The 11,571-nt window shown below is 33.5% G+C and overlaps 1 protein-coding gene across 3 annotated transcripts; it reads left to right on the top strand.

The window, feature by feature from the left end:
* The first annotated feature begins 1,451 nt into the window (after nt 1-1,451).
* On the top strand, nt 1,452-10,352 carry LOC145558220 (calcium-dependent lipid-binding protein-like). Of its 3 annotated transcripts, none has more exons than XM_081619377.1 (8): nt 1,452-2,674; nt 4,142-4,383; nt 4,986-5,004; nt 6,534-6,739; nt 6,920-7,128; nt 9,141-9,579; nt 9,656-9,788; nt 10,065-10,352. In XM_081619377.1, exons 1-7 carry the CDS (start codon nt 1,818-1,820, stop codon nt 9,742-9,744), a joined length of 2,061 nt encoding a protein of 686 aa, XP_081475503.1. In that variant the 5' UTR covers nt 1,452-1,817; the 3' UTR covers nt 9,745-9,788; nt 10,065-10,352. The 3 variants fall into 3 exon arrangements, with proteins under 3 accessions (XP_081475503.1, XP_081475504.1, XP_081475502.1); XM_081619378.1 differs by having other exon boundaries at nt 10,034-10,352; XM_081619376.1 differs by having other exon boundaries at nt 10,026-10,352.
* The last annotated feature ends 1,219 nt before the right edge of the window (nt 10,353-11,571 follow it).

Raw genomic sequence — 11,571 nt, 5'->3', positions numbered from 1 at the left:
AGTCAGGGGTTACACAAGTTTCTCAATCAGGGCTTACTCGAGTTTCTCGGTCAGGCCGCATTCAAAAAATTGTGACTCAAGTAACCCCTGACCGAGAAACTCGAGTAACCCCTGACCAAGAAACTCAAGTAACCCCGAAAACTTAAGTAACCCCTAACCGAGAAACTCAAGTAACCCCTGTCGCATGGTATTACAGGCCGCATATAAAAAATTGTGTTATTACTAGCTAATTCATATATTATTTATCAATATCGATCTATACATACATATTTGTGTTGTATATTCACTCAGTTTTAGGTTGTGCGACTGTTATGTGATTTTTTTAGCACAATGCTTAGACAAAATATGTACAGGTAGATAAGATATAAGGGTACTTAGCTTGTATACTGCATAATGATAAAATTATGTCTATAAATTTGGTGATTATAATGGGTAAATAGATATTATATTGCATAATTATTGAACCGATTAATATGACGATAAAATTTTAGTTTTGAATCCCTCTATAGACTACGGGTAACGGGAAACGACTTTCCTTAGCTTGTGTAGTGCATATTTTATCATTTTTAATCAATAAAATAACAATATAAAAAATGAAAAGGAATAAAATAACAGCAATAAAATATTTTCATATCACATTCCGTAAAAAATATATTGACCATTATTGTGGTGATTCGTGAATAGAATTTTAATAATTAATTTGTTAATGTAAATATGTCGATTTTTACTAATTGAATTATTTTTGTTTCGTTTTTATGAAATTAAAATTTTGATTTTTAAACCGTGCATCGCACGGGAACTATACTAGTTTCATACACTAAAGATGTATCATGCCATTTGTATCAATAATACTTAACTTTCTATTTTTATTCCACACTCATTAAACTTCATAATTTTTAAAAGGGTAAAGAAGAATACTTTAACTATTGCAATTTAGATACTTGGTAAAGAGATCCACACCACCATTCACAATTGTTTGATTACCAAATCTCCACAGTCTAAATTAGAGCGTGTTTTTTTTTTTTTTACTTGAACTTAATATATAGCTCTTTAATTTTCAGGTTGATTAAATATGATACTTATTTTTGTAAGACGAATATAACACACTCTAAAATTATCAAACCTCACAATGTAAGTTACAAGTCTTACAAAACGAGTTAATCATACCTTTGATTGGTAACCATAGAATTTGCATTCTGGACTAGTTGACTCTTGAGTGGAGGGGGAAACCTAATTGAAAATATTGACATGCACAAATATAGACCATAACTTTTGTCAAAAAAAAAAAAAAAAAAAAACCCATAAAGAGAGAAAAAAAGAAAAGAAAAACACCAACTAGAATAACGCCGACCCACGTGTAAAACCTTCCAAAAATCACACCAAAATACAAAATCAATTTTATTTTAGCAACCAAATAAAATTAAATAAAAATTACATAAATAAAAAAAATTATTATCCCAACTTTCCCACATTTGAGGCTTCAACCTCTTCTTGTGATTTCCACCTTTTCCCCACCACTTTCCAGTTTCCACCCTTTTCTCAAACACCCATTTGCTATACTTTCATTGGCATGCCGAATTGCTGTCCAATTGAGGTTTGCTTTGATTTATTTCTTGCATTCAAGCTTAAATTTTGAATCTTGTTTTCTGGGTTTTGGTGGGTTTTTCTTGGTTTTCTGAGATTTATAGTTTTCTGGGGTCTGTTAATTGTTCACCAATTAGTATTTAATTTGATAGAATTCATGTTTACTTATGCAATTGATGTTACTTTATGTGCCCATATCAAAATTAGGGCAACCCATTTGCAATTTATCATAAATGGTTTTGCTCTCTGCTTGTGCAAGCTCTGATTTTTCCCAAATTACCCGGGTTCCATTCCCGGTTTGCCCATGTAAAATCGGCCCGAGACGGGCGGTTTGTTTGAATGGAAGTTGGGATTGTGGTTTTTATTTGTTAGGGTTTCATAGAAGTAAGAGGAGGAGGTGTTTTGGGGAGAATTTGCATAAGAATGTGAGTAGGAATTGGGTTTTTAGAGCTTGTGCTGTTTCTAGTGATGGTGGGGGTACTAACTTTAATGTAGATATAGCTAATTCTGCTAGGAGAGGTGCTAAAAGTATTGTTCTAAGTCGGTTTTCGGATGGATTCGACAATGATGATGATGCTAGTAGGGATTTGTCACAAGAATCTATTCAATTGGGCTCGGGTTTTAACAATTTTCAGCAAGACCCGATTGTGGATAAGCTTAGGACACAACTAGGAGTGATACATCCTATCCCATCGCCTCCGATAAACCGTACTGTTTTCAGCTTGTTTGTGTTCTTCTTCTTTGTTGGGGTTGTTTTTGACAAAGTATGGACACGGTTAAAGAGGAAAAAGTCGGATGCTCAGCTTGCTTTGTGGCGGCAAACACCCTTGACTGGTTCGATGTTTTTTGAGAAGGATTTGCAGAGGAAGGAATCGGTGGAATGGGTGAACATGGTGCTAGGAAAGTTGTGGCAGGTTTACAGACCTGGTCTTGAAAATTGGATTATTGGTCTGCTTCAACCTGTTATTGATAATATAGAAAAACCAGATTATGTAGAGCGAGTGGAGGTGAAGCAGTTCTCGTTGGGAGATGAGCCCCTGTCTGTTAGAAGTGTGGAACGCAGGACTTCTCGCCGTGTGAATGATTTACAGTAAGTAATCTTAGCTTTAGCAATGTTTTTATGTTTTCTGCTTGTTACCATCTATCACTTCTATTGTTACAGTCTTTAACTCTTATTCTGATAGAAGTTGGAGGGGAGAGAAAAAAGGTTGACATTGATATTATTGAGATGTTTTTCAAATATGACTTTTACCTTTAAGAATGCCTGCTACAGTGTTGTTTATTATTGAGTCTTTAATCTAGTTTTGCAGTTTTGCTGATGAATCATCATTAACTTGTTGGCATGTTGCTTTTCACGTTCCCAATTTTGAATGTGTGTCGCAGCACCACATAATAATTTACCTGATAACACCCTTATCCCACTCCACCTCCACCCCCCAAATAAATAAAATGAGTAAATTGAAAATAACTTGGATTAGAGTGAATGAGAAGACTATTGTTCAGCTCTTTTGCCTAACTATTACCTTGTCATGCTGGTATGTTAAGAGGCAACAGTGTAAGGGCCTGTTCTCATACGTTGAAATTCAATTCAGTTCAGCTGTTTAGCTCAGCTCCTAATTTCCTTCTCTTATAAAATATTCATTTCAGTTCAGCTCAGGTCAGCTCAGCTGAGTTCAGTCAATGAGAACATGCTCTAATACATACTTCCTTTGTTCTTTTTTTAATGACAAAATGTAGAATTTTGCACTTTTCATACATACTCATTTGACCTACATTTGTGATATATACCTTAGGTAAAATATAGTCATGTGGGATCTTGTTATATTCATCTCACTTTATACTATTTAAATATCAATTTTTTTATAATCTTTAGAAAATGATAATTAGAGATATTGATGATATAAAAAGTGCATTGGCGAGCATGGAAGATGGAACTCCTAACGTTGCAATTATAACAAATGGAGTAAGTATGTCCGCGTATATTCCCGGAATTCATAAATATTTGCTGCGAAAACAAACTGTGTCACTGTACATTGGACTTTCTTACAGTCATTTGTGCGCTAGTAGATTTGAGCATTATAGCTAGGTTTTGGCTGGGTATTTGAGTTTTTTAAAATTGTTTTACAATTTTAGGCTTAGCTATATAGTGTACGCCCTCCCTCCTCTTATTAAGGGTTGCTGCTTCAGGATATGGGATGGTGACATGAGTTCTTACACCAATTATTATTGCTTTTAAATATGTAAATCTAGCCTAATTATTGGGTTGGTTGTGCATTACATTTTTGATAGGAAAATATAGGCGGAATTAAGGAATTGTTATTTAGGTTTCATAGAAGTTTTATTTTATTTTTGTTTGAGTGTGTTAGCAAGTTTTGGGTGCGATGGTTAACATCAAGATTGTTTTTTTATTTATTTATTTTTTTTTAATATTTGTTTTTGATTTTTTTCTGAAGGGTCTTTTCATGGATTCATGTGAATTGGTAACTTTTTTGAAACCTTATAGATATTTATAACATTGCTCACTTAGCATTTCTGTATATCCTCTGATTCTATATAGGTACCAGATAGGACTTCGTTACACTGGCGGTGCTCGTATGCTCTTAATGCTCTCTTTGAAATTTGGTATTCTTCCCATTATGGTGCCAGTTGGTGTTCGGGATTTTGATATTGATGGGGAACTTTGGGTGAAACTTAGGTTAATACCCACAGAGCCTTGGGTTGGAGCTGTTTCATGGGCCTTTGTTGACCTTCCAAAAATAGCGTTTGAACTGTCACCATTTCGCTTGTTCAATTTAATGGGTAAGTCAATTGTGATCTGTGCTATTTTCCAAGCAAGCCTAAGTTTGTCTCTTATTGGATGGGTTACTTTATGTGCTGCTAGAATAGGTTTTGGCTCAAAACGCTTGATTTTTATATTTGTGAGATGGTTCATCCATTACTCATTTGTTTTCTTTAGTTGTCATCTTTAATTTTGCACTTTCAAAAGTTGACCTTTCACTGCAATTTCTCTTCAAAGATGTCAACAAAAAGTATTAAGATTATGTTTGTAGATTTGTGCAAATTATTTCTTTTTAATTTTTTTTTTAATATCACCTGTCTCGTATTATTGTTGACATTTTTACTTTTCATTGGTTGTGCTTTTTTGGGAATATTAATTTTATGGTATGTTCACACTAGTATAATCCTTTCTTCTTAATAAGAGCGCAAAAATATGTGTTAACATTTAAATTATATGTTGGGAGTAATTTATTTTATTCATTTTCTGTTGACATTAATGATTGTTAACATGATGGGCAATCCCAAGCGATGTTAATTTTTGTGCTTATGTTGATACATTAAACTAGAGTTGCCAAATACTAACATTCTTATTTCTCTTGTCTGGACACATGGGGTGATACCAGCAATACCTGTCCTTTCAACGTAAGTATGAAACCTTATTTTTTTTTTTTATCAATTTTGCTTGTAGTTTATTGAATCTTGATTCAACTCATTATGCCACCTCCCTTGCCTTTTCTTAACTCTTTATTTTATACTTTCTCATTCATAGTGCTTGTCAGTATTATTTCCATTTTTTGTATTTCACTGTTCATTTTGACTCTATTTTGAAACACACCTGATTCACAGTGTTTTCTCATATTGAAACACACCTCTTTGACTTTCTTTTATGATTTCTACATTAGGAATAATATAGTCATGTGGCTTGTCCCAATTGGAATTCTTAAGTTTGGATGAGGAAGGTGTGTTTAAAGACTTTGTAGTAATAGAATTGTGCGTTGCCGAGCATGAAAGTAAAACTCAGAGGGAATATTATTGTTGGACTCCGCAAAAGCACATAGTGCTAGACCTTTTTCTTTGGTTATTCTCTATCTGGTACATAATATTAATAGAGTATTTTTACGTTGGAATTAGTTGAGGTGTAAGATATAGAGAAAACTGTATAGCGATATGGGTATTGTTAAATAGTATGTCCTCAGTTCTTTTGATTCAACGTGGAGGGGATGCAAGGTCTTTTAGGAGAGGAGAGAGATAAAATGAATGACCCATGTGATGAGGAGAAAGATAGAGAGCATCATTGATCAGATATAGTAAAGGAATACAATTTGATTAAAAGAGAACAGAGGAAGTCCGAACTAATTCCAATATTTGATTACTCTACTTTTATTATTGACCGTCTTAATCTTGTAATACTCTTAGAGTAATCACATAGTGATTAATCTTGTAATACTAAAAGAGTAAGCACATAATGCTCTTACAGCATTTTGTTATATTGTTTTGCATAAGACAACCATAATGTGCATTCTTAAGGTTGTGAGCCCTTACTCTCTTCCCATATAGGGGACTATCCATCCTCCCATTCATTTTTTCTTTTAAATTTCCACCCACTTCTCTAGATTGCTAGATGTTTCTAGCACAAATCTATTTCTGTAACCCAAATATAAGCTGTTCATTACAAATCTGTGCTCTCTTTGTCTGCTGCTAGCCTGCTTTCTATATATTCCTTTTAGTTAAATTAGATATTCTTTTTCATTTTTCTTAGATCAAATGTCTATCAAGTAATTTGTTTGTTATCAAGAATCACATCCTATCTTATTGACTTAGTAAACACTCTAGCTTGATACATGTTATATTCCAATCATGGCAAGGAAGAATTCCTTTTTTTACCCTTATCACCAGATGGGTCCACTCATACTATTTAACAATACTCATGTCTCTAAACAGCTTTCTCTCTATGGTTAGTTTCCTTAATTCTCATTATATGTGCTGTATAACTTAATAACTAAATCAAACACTTTTATTATATTGTTATTTTGTATTAATATATTTGTATTGAATCTTCAGTCATAATTATAAAAGCTATGCGATAAGCTGTTTCTTTTGAGTATCTCTCTGCCTCAATTTGGCTCTGCACTCTAATTGTTTGTAACCTTTGCACTACTTTCTGTCAACAGCTTCTTGATAAAACTGTTAACTGAAGATTTACCAAGACTCTTTGTCCGCCCAAAGAAGATTGTTTTAGATTTTCAAAAGGGGGAAGCTGTTGGGCCTGTGCCTACAGATTTGAAATCTGGAGATGCTCAAGAAAAAAATAAAGATTCTGTTGGCGAGCTGTCAGTGACTCTTGTTGATGCTCGTGATCTCTCATATGTTTTATATGGTATGATATCCTCCTTTTTTTTTGGTACTAGTGATTTTTTTGTCTCATAGTTTATGCATAATGCTGAACTTCAGAACTTGTTTCTTATTAATTCATTGGATTGAATATTACATGAATTTTGTTCTATTGGTTTTTGTCTGCTTTGCAAAAGAGTTTATCTTTTCTATACAAACAATTCAGGTAAGACGGATCCATATGTTATTTTACGGCTGGGAGACCAAATAATACGCAGTAAGAAGAATAGTCAAACCACTGTTATTGGACCACCTGGTGAACCAATTTGGAACCAAGACTTCAATATGCTTGTTGCTGATCCTCAAAAACAGAAATTGTATGTTGAAGTTGTGGATTCTCTTGGCTTTGCATATATGACAACTGGTACTGGAGAGGTAGCTCTCTTGTTCTTCTAAAGGTTTCTTTGTATTTGAAATTATTTTTCCTTTTTTTTTTTGGTAAAATTTAAAGAATTGGAAAAATTTTCGCTTCATCATTATATTTAAGTGCCTTGGAATAATTTATTAGGTTATAGTCAAAGAGAAATTTTAAAGAGGCTCAAAAGTCAAAACATTTGAAGTGACTTAATTACGAATGTAAGAACTTCCTTGTTTGCGAATATGTAAGCAGTATGATAGTATCAATACCTAAAATATGTATAACGACTTAATACTGGGTAGTAGCAGATGATGTGGTAACATAATGGTCTATACTCTACAGTGAATGTCACTTTGTGCTTTTAAATGACCACGAAATGACGAGATTGCAAGTTGAACATCTTTTGCAAATTGACCTTTGTGTAATCGAACATGCTTTGCGAAACAGTTGTCGTCTGCATTGAACCCCTGGTTTGACTAATTCATTCAATGTTGATGTAGTTCATGAATGTATTTTGTTGTTTTTAACTTTTGAGTGATCAAATCTATCGTACAATACACAGATTAGGACTCAACGACCCATTCCATCTTGTGATTATATAGTTTTGATCAATATCATGATCTACTGGATACAACTAGGCATTTTCGTGTATTGGAGTCCTACAATCAGCTTCATAAGTCACTTAAGCAGTTAAGCTTGTCTTTAGTGGGTTCTGGACAACTGGTGTATATGTAAATGTATGGTATTAGGCTATTAGCTTTGAATGAATCATTAAATCATTTTTCTTGCTTTTCCTGAATGTAGAAGATACGAAAAAGGCTTTGCTTAGATTTTATTTTCTATGAGAGAAAATTTGAGAGATTACAAGCACCTGGTAAAAGATGTAAGCTTGTATTTTTCTATAGAAGCTTATGATTTATGTGAGGTTATAGTCCAAAATTTTAACTTAGATTAATATTTTTCATAGCTGTTTCAGCACAGACCAGTCGTCAAGGATGGGTTGCCTTGCTCCCTCATAGAACTTATTAATAAAGAATGTCCTGATGCCATTGGAGGGGCCAACCAATTAGCATCAGGAGTGTTTCTGCCATCGTTTCATAGTTAATCCATAGAAACATTGACGTACTTTTGGAATCCTGATTCATTGTAAGGACCACAAGTCTGTCATATTTTGCTTGATATTCTTCCTTCCGTAACCCTTTCTGAGTAAACCTATATTTCCAATTCCCCACATAACCCTAGATGCCCCTAATTAATGTAGATTCCCCTAGCAATTTCTGCTATCACATTCCTCTCTCTGTTATTCATACTATCTCTGAGAAAATGAGGCTGTGAACTTTCTTTCTTCTTTTTTTAGGCTGTGAACTTGTTTGAGTGCTTTTCCTTGTTATAAAATTTTGTGAAAATTCTCTCTTTGTGATGTTTCCTAAAAAAAAAGACACTTCCTCTTCACTAGTTGAGGTAGGATTATAATTATACTTGGTCTGGTCTCCACCCTCCTCATTTCGTGTTTTTTTTTTTTATTTTTATTTTATTTTATTTTATTTTTTTTTTTATATTTTTAAATTCATATACTTCCTCTGTTTTCATTTATTTGCAACATCGCGCGCTTTTTAAGGAGGCGATTAAAGTTGGTAAATGATTGAATCTATCAAGATAATTTTAACAATGGAAATAGGGAAGAGTTAGGTACTACATGTGTAAATTGTTTCGATTAATTGGTCCGCTTACATCATCTAATCTCTTCCTCAAAGTGTGTGTCATGAAGGTTTGTTGCAAATAAAAGAAAACAGAGGAAGTATTAATCTCTTGCCTTTTACAAGAGAAGAAAAGTATTTTTCAATTATCGACACCTTTGTGGTGGAATTCTTATCCAAATATGATGGCGTTCCTTTTCCTCCTCATGTGCTTGAGTCATTGAGTGTGTATGCATGTGCTTGCGCATGGAGTTTTTTTTATTAACACTGACGGAATGGCCCAGAATATGGTGGGTTTATGATTTATTGCTGATACTGTGGCCGGATCTCAGGTTGATTTAAGTACTCTCCAAGACACAGTTCCAACAGACAAGATTGTTGTCTTGACTGGAGGTTGGAATTTGTTTAGAAAGAGAAAATGTGGTGAATTACTTCTCCGGCTGACGTATAAAGCATATGTGGAAGATGAAGAGGACGAGGGGACAAAAGCACAAGCAGCTAGCTCAATAATTTCAGATGATGATGGCTCTGATGCTGATGAGCCTGGTCTTAATTACAAGCAAATGTCCATGGGAGATAAAGAATCATTTATGGATGTTCTTGCCGCTCTAATTGTCAGCGAGGAATTTCAAGGAATAGTAACTTCTGAAACTGGAAATACTAAAGTTGGGGATGATGTTACTAATATAGGCTCTACCTCTCCAAAGTCTCAAGGCATTGCAGCTGAATCCGTTCCTTCTGGGGTGGATGGTGCAGCAGAAAGTTCTAAAGGTAAGAATATATCTAGTGGGAAAAAGTTCATTTCTCTGGTATTTTTATCTAATCACTAAGGACTTGGCAATTGCAGGATCTGCGCTATTTTGGCTGGCTGTGATTACCAGTGTTGCAGTTGTAATTGCTCTGAATGTTGGCGGTTCAAGTATCTTTAATCCTTGATTTTTCCCAAGACGGCAATTCCCAAATTTTGGATTTTCATGAAGGTGAGTGATATCCAAATTAATCCTGGCTGAAGATGCTAAGTTCAAGTTCATTTTCCTTCTACTACTGCTATGAAAAATGACATACTACTAAAAATATGAATTATGATGAGTTGTTCATGAGAAACACGTCTTATGGATAAGCATAACTAAATGAACTCTCATGATAATATCAAATGTGTCTTGATCATGATTCGTGAATATGCTGCTTATCATTTTGTATTTCTGTATCGTATTAAGTGTGTTAGGTTTCTGAATGGAAAGAACTGATATTGGCAGGCAGCAGCGTTCTTTAAAGGAGCAGATGGTGATTTCTTTTGTATACTGTCTGCTGAGTCGTTAATTATGCAAATTGATGTAATTCCAGTGAGTTAATAATTCCTTAGTCTCTCGTCATATAATAATTCTTTGTTTGGGGAATTTTGTGGCCTATCCCCTTGATCGGCGTTCAAATTGTAAATCCTAACTCCATCTCTCTCCTTTCTTTCTTGTAACTAAACTTTGGCTGCTACTTGTATAATATAAACCACAGGTAGTTCAAATTGAAGACACTCCTATGATTTTTCATTCTATGGTGTAGATTGAATTGGTAGATTGTCAAGTTTAAATAATTTTCAGAATAAAGTATTTTTGAAAAGTACTTAGTAGATTTGAAATATGCAGTATTATTTGGGATTGGAGGGCGAATGGCGACGGATGCATCAGACTAAGAGGATGCATATGTTTTAGACTAGAACATCTTTTTTTAAGTGTACAAATTTGAAATTGCTTTACAAATTGAATTTAGGTTTTCCAAATAAGAATCCAGAAAAATCATTTTAAGGAAAAGTTAAGAGAGGGATTATAAACAAAGTAATTCAAATCTCAACATCATAAGCTATACATCTTTTTCTGTTTATCCCTTCTGATCTTTTTTCTTATATATTTCGTGCTCTTACGGTGTGTTGCAATTAAAGAAAAAACACGTATGTATTAAGGTTTTAATGCATTAACGACTTTTCTTGCACATTTAATACAACACTTATTTTTTATTTATTAATTTTTTTTAAATAATAAAACACTCTTATTTAGTTGATCAAAGTTACATTACAATACTTTATTGATTCTCACTTTTATTAGAACTTCATTGCCACATTGTAAGATTAATCGCTAGTAATGTTACATCTTAATTTCAACACCTTATAAATAAATAAATAAATATATAAATAAATAAAAAAAACCGCTAGTATAAATCATGCCTTGGATTAGGGTTCAACGTATACTTCATATCGTAATAACATATTGACATTGCTATAATGTACTACGACTCTACGAGTATTATAATTTCTGTAAAAAAAAAAAAAAAAAAAAAAAAGAAGTTTCAGGTATGTATGTTAGTCTAGAAATCTAAAGTGAAGTCCTCAAGTTGGACGAAGTCAAATAAACACTTGAGAGTTGAGAATAATGAGTTGAGATTGCTACGCAATATACATTCTTCAATAGAGGTGTCCACACCCAATCCGAAATCGATCGAAAAATATCCGATTCAGATTTGGACTCGCGTCGACATAATAATTTAGTATGACTTAACTTTAAAAATTTAGCCGACCCGACCATATCAGACCCGATCCGATTATCCGAATTGACACCCCTACTCTTCAACCAATCATTCAATTGATAATTAATAGAATAACTACTTATATAGTTATATGTGCACGTTGCGAGAGTGCTATGGAATATTCTGATATGCTCACTCTAAAGTGTTTAGTTAAATGATTATTGCTTTTCAACTAAAAAAAAAACAATG

The sequence above is a fragment of the Chenopodium album genome, chromosome 9 (assembly GCF_948465745.1).
Source record: "Chenopodium album chromosome 9, dcCheAlbu1.1, whole genome shotgun sequence".
Lineage (NCBI taxonomy): Eukaryota > Viridiplantae > Streptophyta > Magnoliopsida > Caryophyllales > Amaranthaceae > Chenopodium > Chenopodium album.
This window is presented reverse-complemented; position numbering and strand designations above follow the sequence as displayed.

Coding starts and splice junctions, on each gene's coding strand:
- LOC145558220 (XM_081619377.1), top strand. CDS start 1,818: ATGGTTTTGCTCTCTGCTTGTGCAAGCTCTGATTTTTCCCAAATTACC. Junction 7,129..9,140: donor TGACAACTGGTACTGGAGAG/GTAGCTCTCTTG, acceptor GCCGGATCTCAG/GTTGATTTAAGTACTCTCCA. Junction 9,580..9,655: donor TGCAGCAGAAAGTTCTAAAG/GTAAGAATATAT, acceptor TGGCAATTGCAG/GATCTGCGCTATTTTGGCTG.